This window comes from Schistocerca piceifrons, chromosome 2 (assembly GCF_021461385.2).
Source record: "Schistocerca piceifrons isolate TAMUIC-IGC-003096 chromosome 2, iqSchPice1.1, whole genome shotgun sequence".
Classification (NCBI taxonomy): domain Eukaryota; kingdom Metazoa; phylum Arthropoda; class Insecta; order Orthoptera; family Acrididae; genus Schistocerca; species Schistocerca piceifrons.
This window is the reverse complement of record NC_060139.1, coordinates 13,508,118-13,522,562: the sequence shown is the minus strand read 5'-3', so window position 1 is coordinate 13,522,562 and position 14,445 is coordinate 13,508,118. Positions and strand designations below refer to the sequence as shown.

At 39.2% G+C, this 14,445-nt stretch overlaps 1 protein-coding gene across 1 annotated transcript in view; it reads left to right on the top strand.

Annotated features, from left to right (window-relative positions):
* The window catches only part of LOC124778017 (UDP-glucosyltransferase 2-like), a 38,191-nt gene that overhangs the window by 16,571 nt on the left and 7,175 nt on the right, over nucleotides 1–14,445 (top strand). Inside the window, exon 3 of the mRNA XM_047253594.1 lies at nucleotides 2,104–2,323. Coding sequence (XP_047109550.1) covers nucleotides 2,104–2,323 — 220 coding nt within the window. The remainder of the gene's footprint in view (nucleotides 1–2,103; nucleotides 2,324–14,445) is intronic.

Here is a 14,445-nt window from a genome sequence, read left to right as displayed (position 1 = left end):
TGGAAAAGATAATTGAGGATCTGTAAGAACTGTGGCAGGGGAGGCGAATGGTCGACTTCGGTTTATAGTGAGAATTTTAGGAAACGGTGGTTCACCTGTAAAGGAGACCGCAGATTAGACGCTGGTGCGAGCTATTCTTGTGTAATGATAGAGCGTTTGGGATCCGTATCAGGTCGATCTGGAGAAAAAATACAGAACATGGAAGCGATTCATAGGCGGGCTGCTAGATTTGTTACCAGTAGGTTCGAACAACACGTGTTATGGGGATGCTTTGGGGACTCAAAAGGAAATCTCTGGAAGAAAGGCGACATTCTTTTTGGGAAAAACTATTGAGAAAATTTAGAGAACCGGCACTTGAATCTGACACCGAACTAATTTACTGCCGCCAGCATACATTGTACATAAGGATCACGAAGATAAGATACGAGAAATAAGGGATCATACGGAGGCATATAGGCAGCCGTTTTTCTCTCGCTCTGTTTGCGAGTGGAACAGGAAAGAAAATCACAAGTTGTGGTACAGGTACCCTCCACCCCGCGCCGTACAGTGGCTTGCGGAGTACCTATGTAGATGTAGACGTAAATGTAGAAAATAACCCATGACGGACGAAACAAGAAGGACAGAAAAAGGAGACTAACAAGGGCGAACAGGACGTTTCTGGACAGGAGAACTCCACTGATATGAAATATAGGGCTCAAAAATATGAGGAAGAAATTTCTGAGAACTTGTATTTGCAGCACATCATTGTATGGTAGTGAGACATCGACTGTGGGAAAACCGAGACAGAAGAGAAGGTTCTGAGATGTGCTGCTACGGAAGAATGTTGAAAATCAGGTGAACTGATCAGGTAAAAGAGGTTCTCCACAGAATCGGCGAAGATTGGAACATATGGGAAACACTGACAATAAGTAGGGTCGGGATCTACTGACACATCAAGGAATAACTTCCATAGTAATAGAGGGAAATATAGAGGCTAAAACTGTAAGAGAAGATACATATTGAAATATATTCAGCAAATAACTGAGGACGTAGGATACATGTAGTCGGTGGAGGAGAGAAATTTGCGGCCGGCCGCGTCAACCAGTCGGAACGCTGAAGACTAAAAATAAATCCTCTAGTATTTAACGTGATTTCTTACATTAAAATTTTATAATTTCGTCTTATCGTCTGATCGTTAGACGCTAGAAGAGCAACAGGTATATTTTGCAATCTTTTATTATCTTTGTGGTGAAACCCATCATCTAAAACCATTTAGTGATTTGTAAACTGGATTAAATTGATAGTTTCAACATATTTTCGACATACATAGGGTGTCTCAGCAGGAACTGTCAATATCCAGGAATATGACACGAATGATCATTCGAGGCAAAAAATTCAATAAATACGGTAGCGCAGATTAACAGCTCTCTCTCTCTCTCTCTCTCTCTCTCTCTCTCTCTGTCTGTCTATCTCTCTTAAAAATAAATTCTTTGGCTTAATTTCTTTCGTATTTGGATGAGTCTGGTTTGGAAGATAATTTAACTTCTGATTAGAACCTCCTTTCACATTAAAGTCGTGTACCGGACCGAAAGTCTCGTTTCGCAAGAAAGCTTTGTACCGTCTGAACCATCCAACCACTAGTCACTACTCGCGCTGACATTTCCACTTCCTCCTCTATCTCTTAGCCTGATTTCTAAACCTCGCAGAAAGCAGAAGAATGTAGAACAAGAGGTGCCTCGGAAGAAAAGTTGTCGAGGAAAACAAATGACTATTGCCTGGATAGCTCAGTTAGCAGAGCTCTTGAACGAGAAAGGCAAATTTCCCAGGATCGAGTCTCGGTCCGGTAAACAGATTTAATCTGCAGGGAAGTTTCAAATCGGCGTACGCTCCGTTGCAGACTGGAAATTCGTAATCGAATCATTTGTTTATTTGATCGGACACATAGAAGACAACATTTCATTTTCACTTCTTTCAGTTTACAAGAGAATTGTTTTACTTGCTGTAGCCTGTCAAGCAGCCATCGCCATAGATAGCTGCCATTGAATACCCACGTTCAAAAAACCTCTACGTCTGTACTGTACCCCGATTGTCGTAAGCGATCTCCATGTAGTGCTTTGTTTACAGATCACCCGAAAGTCCGCCTCTTCATATCGCAGGGAGGTCTTCGTATTATGACTGAAGCGACGTACCATGCGGTTCCACTGCTCATCATTCCGTTCTTTGGCGACCAGCCGCACACCGCGGCCAAGGTTCAACAAGCGGAGATGGGCGTGAGGCTGCTGTTCAAGGACCTCACCAAGGACTCACTGCTTAACTCCATACGGACCGTGTTGGGCGACACAAAGTAAGTCTCTCGCATTGGTAGAATAGTCCCGTGCAGAAGTTCGTTTTTCTTTAATTCCTCATTGTGGGTCATATTTTATTAGCAACTATCCTCAGCCTAAGAATTTACTATATTCACAACTTCTGGTCCACTTTTTGCTGCCTTACTTTACACACTTCAGAGCATTAACAGTTTAATTAACGGCGAAAGAAAAGAATACAGTCTTACAGTAACGACTCTTGACCTAGTTTATTAATTTTATTTCTGAACATGATCTCTGAACTGCTTTAAAAAAGTGATAATAAGCGTTTATTAGAAAGTTTTTTTCGGATGGCGATGAATATTTTCTTCCGACTTTTTCCTTCGTTTAATTAAGTTTACCTTTTATAGTGTTTCGACGAGTTTTAAATTTCTGTTGACTGTTGTGTCACGTAACTGCGTTACGACGTTACCCAGCGACACGTTCATACTGATTCGAGTCCAAACAACGAGCAACTAAACATGATGTCGACATTTGGGGAAAATATCTGGTGAATTTCTTGAAATGTTTCTTGGAGCGAAATGCTGCAAATGCAAAAACATAAGAATCAGCTTTCTTCTTCTTTATCATCGACATAAGATTACTGCACCTTGAGTACTCACAATTTGAAATTCTGTCACTTACCATCCACAGATCGTATTTTGGAGAGTGTATTCAGCACCCCTAGTCTTAAGAACATCCACCTCTTCAGAACCAAAGGAAAGAGAAATCAGTTATTTCGTACAGTATTTCAAACGCCGGTATCCTCAATGTCTTCATACTTATTTCTCTCCTATTTTCCTACTCACTACATTTTCTACTGGCACATTACACATGTTTCTTTGTACTAAATATTAATCTCGCCCCGTCAAGTTTATCGTTATCACCATCATAATCACTCATTCCACCTTCTCAAACGTACTACGCTTTCATCTTCTTCTGTTCCTTATTCCCTTAAATCTCTTAGATTTGTTAGTGTATGACAGTGACCATGGCCAATATCAAGAGTTTTCCGCAGACATTATTGATTTCCCAATATGCCAGAGCTCTTTTCTTCTCACAGTTAATTTTAGACACGGTATTTGGGCTACATGTAGAAATAATTCTACTGTATTCTTCGCTGTTTTTCCCTTACCTATGTATTTGTCTAATAAATAGCCATATTCCTAACCTACATTTCACTTAAATCGGTTTTTACTAGATAGTAATTAATAGTCGTTATTCACATTTTACGGGACTACTCAATAATCTTCAGTCTGAACATGTTGATATTATGGTTAGTTTTCATGTAATGTTACTCTTCACTGGTGTGTGAATGGCGAGACGCATAGGCAGTTGTATTAACAGCTATAAAAGGAAGATGGCTGCAGAGTTGCACTGCCTACACAAGATGTTCAAAGCTAACACATAATCAAAACAGCTGGTTGAACTTGTAATACCGATAGCCGCAGCAATCAGGACAAAAAATCAGGCAGTGGAGAGATTCAAACTCGTTTGAGTAACAGCCGTAAGCTGCAAGATTTGCAGGTAAGTGAAGAAGGCTTAGGTCGAATGTATATTGCATCCTCCCTGGCAACGCGGGCGAAGTTAATAGCGGTCTTCTCTGAAGAATGCCTGAAATTTCTCGTATTTCTTGCAAATGTAGCACGTGCATCGGACACATGAATGGGACTATTTAAACTCAAGGTACAGAATACTGAAGGCAAATGCAGGTAATGTTGCCAACTGAATCAGTTGCTGCTGCAAAGTTAGAAATATGGTGAGAATCACATCCGGACTCTGTAAGGTGTCAGGCAAATCCAACACCTTCCATGAAAACCCTGACATAATAAGCAAATCTAGTAGTATGCCACATAGCTCCGAATAAATCGTGACATTAAATTAACCAAAGTAATACGAGCAACGAGTGAGCAAATGGAATACCACAGACTAACACAAGAATGCCTAAATGCATGTCATACCTTCCCACCGTGAGACAGACGCAGTTCCGAGGGGGGAAGCGAGAACAGAAGCCGAGAGCAGAACCGTGTTAAGCGAGGAGGCCCTACGATAAGGGACAGACACCCACGTCGCCAGCTAACCGCTACGACCACACCACCCGCAAGTTTTTAGCGTGGGACTTTTTCGCGTCTCTGTTACATCAGGACCACCCCCCAGCCCATGTTAAAAGATAGAGCCCTCCAGAAGAACAGTATAGATCTTACGATAACGCTAAAAGGACCACACCAGCTGCAAGTTTTAGCGTGAGACTTTTTCGCGTCTCTGTTACGTTGCAAACTTTAAAAACATTGCCCCACCACGAAAAGTATAACGTTTCTCATTGGATAGACAGAATTTTTATAGGCGGAGCTTAAGGTTAACATTGAGACCCTGATTGGTCAGATGAAAACGCAGCCAGATAGTTTTTTTAAACCAACTTCGGTAAATTGTAGTAAGGAGAAGTTAGGAGTTGCTTCCGAGAGGGCGAGCTGGATGGAGCTGCGCCGGCCGCCGCCCCCTGACGAACACTGACAAGGTAATGAACGCACGCCATGCCGCATTTTTGAGCACACAAGGCTTCACTCAGAACTGCAGAAGACTCATCTGTTACATCCCCTTTACGTAATACTAGTGTCAATCGTCAATTAAAGCTCATGGTGTTCACAATTGCCACTTGAAGTAAAAATCTGAAACTCGATGATTTTTCTGTTATATAGTTATTGAGAAGTCACATCAGCCACTGTAATTTTTGACAAGTTAGATAAGTAATTAAAGATAATTGAGGGTCACTGTAGACTATTTTGATAGTTTTCTCTCTTGTGAAACTTAATTTAAACCTAGATTATAGATGTGATATGGCATAGGTCATCCTTCGATCCATTGTAGAACTTGGAAACTCATTCAGGGAATATTCGTTCACATTTTTGTTGAACGCAGAAGGTTTTTACCATCCTGTACTAAAACATTTCCTTTAGTCAATAGTGCAATTTATAAACAATGTTTTGTGAGTAGAATAAAATTTCCAATGGTAAACTTTACTGCTTTTTCGACGTTATTTTACCAGCTAACTAAAAATAGGAAAACCTTGAACCCCTTCCACTAAATTTAGTTAGTATTAAGATTCTTTTACAGGGAGTGCAGTGAAGCTGACGCTGAAATCATTAAGTATGGTTATATTATCACTAGTCTCCCTGAACTCTTCTGAATTCTACATGTCATGTGTGGTCTGGCGTCTCCTTACCAGCAACAGGTCTCAGGTTCAAACTAGTCAATTCCCTAAAAAACACACTCAGAGCGTCGTTGCGCGAAAGTGGTAGGGAGACACGATATAGAACAAACAGACACCACGCAGAATGTTAGACAATGGCGACCCCGCCAGGATGGTAAAACACCGTGATTGAAGGTCGACCACATGCTTAACTAGCTCAGAAAAATATCCTGTTGAAAAATTTTCGTAATAAAAAAAAAATTTTTTTTAACGTTATAAATAGTCGAAAACAGTAGCTGCAGCGATATAGTAAGAAAGTATTCAATAGATAGACATTCTAGCAGAGAAAATAGCATAATTAAGTTATGAATTTTAATAATTGTTACAGTTAAGTTATCTCTCCAATGCAAGCGCACAGGTGGCGGATACATCGTTGACAAGTTGGTTCTGACCCAACAAGTAAGTGAATGGATTGTCAGTCTTGGTAGTGTCAAGTCGTGTGAACAAAAAGTTTATGAAACGCGCGAGATCGTATGAGCGCATGTTGACTCGAAGTAGGGCGCGTGAATTGCTTTTAAAACAGAAAATAAGGGATTCGGAAAGATTAGCAATGGCAGTTCGAGACCTTGACCGAATTGAGGTAGATACCCAACATGAAGACGGACAGAGAATAGAGGACAGTACAACAGACGATGCAGAATCGCGAGAAATAGGACATATAACGCACCATAACGAGGATAATGTACGTCAAGGCATAGAAAACGTAAGTCAGCATACGACAGAGGAGAAGGAAAGTAGAGAGACAGTCGATGAGGATTCTAACTTGCGTTTTGAATACATAGAACCCATAGTACAAGTAATCAGAGCTCCCTCACCACAGAGTACAAGGAATGCGAGCAGAAACGTGTCACAGCACAGTTGAATGCAATCGGTTGCGAACCAACACTTGGGCGAAAACACAGGGCGCAGGACGTCGGAAAAAAACGCAATAGGACCCACCAATCTGGCAGAATTATTACAACAAATTACGGAAACCATGACAAGGCAAAATAAAGACTTAGCGAACCAAATTCAAATTCAAATTGTAGAAACCACAAGACAAATGCGTGAGATTAAAGAACAAAACAAAAAAATTCAGTTACACCTAAGTCATATTGAAGACGAGGGAAAAGAATCTCGTGAAGTGATAGGAAACTTAATAACAGGTCACAATCAATTGAGAACAGACATTGACAAGGTACAAGCGGACGTACAAACATTGCGTAATGACATTCAGGACGAGATCAAAACATTACGTAACAACACCCAGGGAGAAGTCAAGAAACTAGAGAAACAGATAAACGTAATTACTAGACAAGCAGCAGATACAGCGCGTAAAATTGTTGAAAATAGTGTGTTACACAAACGTATCACAAAAGCAGCGCTGAAAAGATATGATAACCGCATAGTCAAAATAGAAGCGCAAACGAAGCGACAATTTCAGAAATTGCGGACAGAGTTGTTGCAAACCATTGAAGAGCGTAGTGAACAGGATCGAACAAGCACAGAGTCTGCAACCACATCCGTATCTGTAACAGCACCGGAAAAACAAGCAATTAACGAAGATATTACACATTTGCGATTCCAATCACAGGCGGAAAGTAATATAAGGGAAATCAGACAGCCTGCACAGCAACGAACACGTTTCGAAATTCTTGATGAACAAACGTCATCACAAACACATGCGGAATCACAAATGTATGTTTCAAGACAGTTTGGATCGTGCAATGAAGCGGCAAGGTTAGCCAGACAAGATACCCAACCAATACGTGACAATGGAAAGCCAGGTCGCGAAGAGTACAGTGCAATGCATTCAGCTACATTCACAACCGATGGAAGAAAATTATTGCGTACCACTCCAACAATACTACGCAAGGGTAGGCGAAAGTTATAGTGGACAATATCCAATGGATCTACCACAACCGGAAAGAACGACGGGAGAAATGATCAGAAACACAAGTGGCGAAGAATCGCGAATTTCATATGGAACTATGGCGAAGTACGACAACGACCATTTCCTCACACTCAGAAAATTTCAACACTTTCGAGAAGGAAACTCATTACATCCACGAACTTATTGATCAATTCCGAGTAGGAATACCAGAACACTGGACGCTAGCACACAAATTAGACTTTATATGTTCACACATGTCAGGAACAGTCGCAGAAACCATGCAGAATGTTGCAGCGACATGCCGATCGTACGAAGATTTCAGAGAGGAGTTTCTCTCACGATATTGGTCCAGCGAAGCACAGAACAGAGTGAAGTACGAATTACTACAGAACCCATATTTTGAAAATTCAGGAGAGAAGAGTCTCGTGAAATTTTTCGAATTAATGGCAAAGGAAAATCAATGCTTAGATGTACCATACAGTGACGGAGAGTTGATTAAATTATGCGCGATGAAGCTACCATTGAAATACCAGCAATGATTAGTAGGTCGCGGAAACAATGACGTCAAAGCATTTAAACGTATTCTAAGGGAACTAGAGTTCATATTTTCGGAAGATGACGCAAGAAAAAGACGAAGCGCATGTGAAAACGAAAGCAAAAAGCAGTGGAATCCACAAGACACAGTACGAAGAAACAATAATTACTAATTATGAGATAACTTCGCACCAAGAAACGACAATAGATTTCAACAAAGAATCGGTTATGGATTTAGAAGAGAATATGGCAGTAACTATAATTCACCCGGGAACGGCAACAACTATTACAGAGGGAATAACGACAACCGGAACGGGTACTGGAGAACCAATAGACCGACAAATTATGCACAAAGAAACCACTATCAACAAGCTGAACACGAAAAGAGAATAAAGATAGAGGAGGTGAAGGTAAGACCACCAAACCCCGATAAACGTTCGAATTGACAGCTAAGCGCCCATGCCAAAGAGAATGACGCACCGACCCAGGACAATTGCAGCATCTTGAACAAAGAAGTAAAAATCTTATCACGAGAAGAGAAGAAGGAAGAAACAAATCCGCAGGGACCAGATGAAAACGAAGACAAGAAAATAACAATATCGTGTTGGTACGAAATTAATTGGGAGAATACTGACGAGGAAGATGAATTACCAGAGGCATGCACAACGAATGTAGGAGGAAAGGACGAAGTAGTGAGTATTGCAGAGCTATTTGAGATGAAAACCAGGGAAAGCGAATTCAATGAGGATAATGCGCAGTCGACAGAAGTTGAAAATAAGTTACTAGTGGGCACACAAGCCAACGTATATAATGAAGGAAGTTATGAAGTGATAATTAGAACATTTAGATGCGATTATGTGGAAGTAGCGACGAAGAAGGAGAAGATAGACGAGGATGAGAAAAAAAGTAGAGGGTGTTGAAGAAAGCGTAAATGAAGGAAGAAATAGAGAAGAGGAAATAAAAGAGAAAGAAGTAGCAGTCTAAGCTTATCCTACAGAAAGTTCGAATTCACAAGGGAAATTCCTAAAAAGACTCATCTATAATTCAGTGGAGGATTCATTGATGCAAGAAGAAGAAGAAGAACAGGACTAACCCTTTCAAATTCAACCAATTGTGAAGGTCATGGTAAAGCATATCCCAGTCGATATTGTAACTGATAGCGGAAGTAAACTGACTGCGATCTCAGAAAATTTATTCATGCAGTGTAACGCCAATGAGGAATTGCCAGTTCTGAAAACACGTAAGATTAAAGTAAGAGGTCCTATTAGAAACATTGCTGCGGAAGTTAAGGGACAAACAAGGCTAACTATTTCGTGTCAAGGTCAAAAGATCGAAGCCAACTTCGTGATTATACCTAAACTAACTGTAGATTTGATTATAGGTGCAGATTTTTTAGACGAGTGACGAGCGATAATAGATATGGGGAACTGTAGTGTAACAATTGGGAATGTCTCACTTCTGTTTGAGCAAAAGCTAAAATTAGAAGAAATACCAGTTATGAACAAACAATTAAGAATGATGCGAGATAAAGAGGATGAAGCATTAGAATGATATGCACAAAAGGGGGAATCCCCTCAACTCATGTTAGAAGCCCATAAAGAAATCGACGAAAAATTGCAAGAAGTTCCAGGTATTTCAGAACACAGTAAAAGAGAATTAGAGGGTATTTTACGAGATAAAGCAGAGGTATTTTTACCTAAGACTGGCAGTATTAAGCACTTTCAGTACAAGTTTGAAGTAAAACTGCACAAACCATTTAGAGTGCCACCCTATACAATCCCATTAAGCTACAGGAATAAAGTATTCCAGGAGATATCTAAAATGTTAGATGACGATATTATTGAACCAGCTACCTCCAAATATAACAGCCCACTCCATATTGTACAAAAACGAGATGGGAGCATCAGGTTAGTGCTTGATTCCCGACAGATCAACACAATCATAATCACTGAGACAGATCGCCCAGAACAATTAGAGGAATTGATGCAAAACTTCCACGGTGCTAAGATATTTTCATCAATTGATTTACGAAGTAGTTTCTGGCAAATAGAATTGGCCCCAGAATGTAGAAAATTTACAGCAATTATCGTATTCGGTAGATGTTACCAGTTTAAACGATTGCCATTTGGTTTAAACATATCATCAACAGCGTTTATTAGGGGATTTAATACTATACTCAGTCCTGAAATTTTACAAAAAATTACTTGTTATGTTGATGATGTGATTATAGCAGAACCCTCTTGGGAACATAACAACGACACATTACATCAGTTTTTACAGATCATGAAAGAGCATGGGGTCACAGTAAATATAACAAAATCCAAATCTGCAAGGCGAGAGGTCAAATTTCTAGGACACATAATTTCCGAGAAAGGGGTAATGCCCGACCCAGAAAAACTAACGGCGATCAAAGAATTCTGTACTCCATATAATAAGAAAACTCTCAGAGGATTTCTAGGTCTCACCGGATTCTATAAAAAATTTATTTGGATCGACTCTCTCGCAACACCACGTTTTTATGTGCATTGACTGGAAAAAACACGCCATGAGTATGGGATCAACAAGCCAATGAAGAATTTTTAAAAGTCAATAACGCACTAACAACAGCACCGATTTTAGCACATCCTGATCTAACACAAATTTTTTATATGGCCACTGATAGCGCGAAAACAGGTTTAGGAGTTGCTTTATTCCAAGAATACGAACAGGCAGGGCTAATATCATATAGAACAATTGCATTTGCCAGACGGGTACTCACAAAAAGCGAAAAAAATATTCAGTCACGGAGCTGGAAGCATTGGCCATTGTATGGGACTTCCAACGTTTTCGATAGTTCCTATTCGGAAGAAAAACAAAAGTGTACACTGACCACAAAGCATTAGAATTTCTGTTATCCGCCAAACTAACTCGTGGGATTATTGGTCAGATGGATGTTAATACTACAAGAATTTCACTTCACTATTACACACATACCAGGACCAGCGAATGTATTAACAGATGATTTATCACGATGTCCACAGGGTGCATCCAATAACATAGGTTTTGAAGCAGAAGAAGACCAGTTTACAATGTACTATATGAAACAAGTACCTTTCGAAAACTACATTACGACAGCATTGAAAAACATAGCCAAAGAACATGAAACGTCCCCTTAGAACAATTTATACAGGACTGTGCTTAAACTGACATACAATATTTTTAGCGCAACGCAATCTGACTTTCAAAAATCCCTGCAAAAGAATGGCCCTGAGTAACATTAAACTATACCTTTCAGAAATCACTTACCTCACAAAAATCTTCATTACTCGAACTACTGCAGTACAGCGAGCGCCACTACTGCCAGCTAAATAAAAGATTCAAACTACGGAAGGCACTAACTACTGATAGGGATAGTTAGCAAATGAAAGATATTAATAGAGAACAAACAATGTATTTACCTTGATAGTCATAATATATATAGCAGTTCATGACATCCAGTCTTACAAATTTCAAAACTCCGCCATCTCTCTCCCCACATCCACCACTGCTGGCGGCTCACCTCCAACTGCGCAACGCTACGCGCTGTTCACATCCAGCTGCCGCTGCCCAACACTACAATGGCAGACAACAATGCAAACCAGCCACAGATTGCACACAGCACAGCCAGTGATTCTCACACAGAGCGCTACGTAACGTTGCCAATAAGAAAACATAAACAGCCTACTTACATAGTGCCCATGCTCCCCACAAAAAATGTTACGAATTGTTTTGGGCAGTGGCCAATAATGATTTGATAAAATTTTTCATAATTACAATAACAAAGATATCAAATGCACACACTTATTGATACAATGTTGGTCAAAAGCTAAAATTTTCTCACAGTCCATAAAGACAGTCCTGATCGTTCATCACAGTAACATTGCAGTGTTTTTCTCAAAGTCTGAGCAGTAAAAGAAAATGCACACAGAAGTAGTGGATTTCCATGCAATCTTGAAGAAGTAGTGTTGTCCTTCCAACGGAAAGACAGTGCTGACTCTTGACATGCAGACAGGTGTTGGTCCACAACAGAGCAAACCCACAGCAGAGTCAGTCGAAGTTTTGAAGAGTATTGGTAGGTAGGGCATCACAGAGTAGACCCACTGTAGTCCTGGTAGAGATTGTGGTATTGGTGGGCCACCAGAGGTGCAGACCCATTATAGACCTTGTATAGACGGCCAGCAGCCATCTATTGCGACTGTGCAGGTGCACAATCACCATCGAAGAGTCTTGCAGAGAAGATAGCAAGTCCATAAACCACCACTTGTACACTCACGAAGTTTTTGGAATTGTCCTTAGAACCAGCAATGCTGTTATCCAGTCCGTTGCTGAATTAGTAACACACGTGCAAACACTAACAATCCCAACTTCTTACATATTGTGCATTACTATGACCAACAGAAATGTGTGCAGTGAAGTGAATGCTTACAAGTTATTTAATTTGATGAACTGGTGTCAATTACAATATTATAACATGAGAATACAATAACAAAGGTACAAAATACATCATTAAAAACATAACAATACAGATAACATTCGTAGTACAGGCTTCACAAAAGAATCGAACTAACATATACATCAGTGTTACAGGAATTATGACATGAGTACATACATAAAAGATCAAAATAACTTTCAAAACATCAACTTCACACATGAGCATTAAAACAAAACAGAATAAATAATGTCTAAACATCTTTACAAAAAAAATAACGTATTATCAGAAAAATTCTGCAACATAACTCTTATTAGCTAAACACATTAAGACAGGAAAAACACAAATTCACATAGTGTAATAACACAAAAATACAGGACAGGGTTTGTTTTTAGTGTGACATTTGGTACTGCAGTCCACCCCAAAACTTCAATCGATATATCTTTCCTCTTATTTCAACATTTGTTTCCACCAAAAAATTCTATCCAAGCATGCTTTCTGTATTTACGTGTTCACACATTTCTTACCTCATTATTTATTTACCATTATCTTACCTCATCATTTATTTCCAAGAAAATCCTACCCAAACCTGTGGGCCCTAAATCCTACTTTTTTGGTTCATATCCTCTTTCAAAATTCTTTTTTTTTTTTTTTTTTTTTCCAAACCATTTTCTTATAGCTTCGCAATGCATTTCTTCCAATTCATCATAGTTAGTTTCTTATATAGTCTACCCCCTCTTAAGCTAACTTAAATCTACTGAGCTCAGATGCTAAACTAAGGGACGAGGCAATGCAGCAGCATAAAAAACTTAATATAAAAATCAATGACAAAAAATTCAAATTGGCAAAGCAATTGCAATATTACAACTAATATAATTCACTGTGCAGCAAACAAGAAAAATAAATCAGTAGTAAAACTGGCTTAACAGCGTAATACAAAGTCAAATTCCGTAACATTATGCCTGCCAATCAGCAGCAGCAAATGATATAACTAGTACCTAAACATGACAAAGCTCAAGCAGAAAAAATAGTACACCAAAGACAACAATGCAGATAAGGGAAATGTATATTCACATCTTAATGTCTATGTAATTAAAGTGGTGCACCACAAAAACTAATTCTACAAAAAATTACTAAGTACTAGAAAAGAAAATTATATATGCAGTTACTGTTATTAGTCCCTTCTTATTGTTCTTTCCATTCCAAGAGCTCCTTTTTCAAAGAATGTATATCATAAAATAATTATTTAATAGATCTGTTGACAGAAAGTATTCACATTAGCAAATGCATTTAATTTTATTTTATGAAACCAATGCTGCAAGACAGCTGGAAACCAGATATCAAATGAAATAAGCAACTATGTACAAAGTAAAGCATAAGAACATCATTCAGTAGTCATGAGGCATTTCATAAGTTAGTAGAAAAATCTCTCAACTAGAAAGACGGTAGTCATAATCAGGTGTATAGACATAAAAATATTTCTCGTCATTTCATTAAGCATTTCAGTAAATATCATAAATTAAGAGCTCCACAGTGTTATCATATGTTTCCAAGTTAGAGCGTGTCGTATTTGCGATGCTTTCTGCAAAGGAATGTCAATAGCGAGGATAATGGCCTCCTTTTTTTTTCACCTGTGCCTCTGAAAGGCTTTTTTCCAGGCGTCTGTCGTGCAGCTGCCCACGTAATGCGTCGTGCCCACGACGCATTACGTGAAGGTCACTTTCTTGCCGAAATATTTACGACACCAGTTTCCGCTACAGTGACAGTCTCATATAAAAATATTTCACAGGTCGAGAATTTGCGTTGCAAGTGTGTAGAAACAAAATCCTGTGAATAAAACAGTGGTCAAAAAGTTTTCGTCGGCATTGTGATACATTCACGCATTTACACACATTTCATAACTCTTAAAGTACGATTGTTGGTTTACAACATCCTTTTCCACAAATCAGAGTCCCTAAACACTACTCATTATTCCTTACCTTATTACACATATACATATTCATCGACACTTCTTCAATATTTC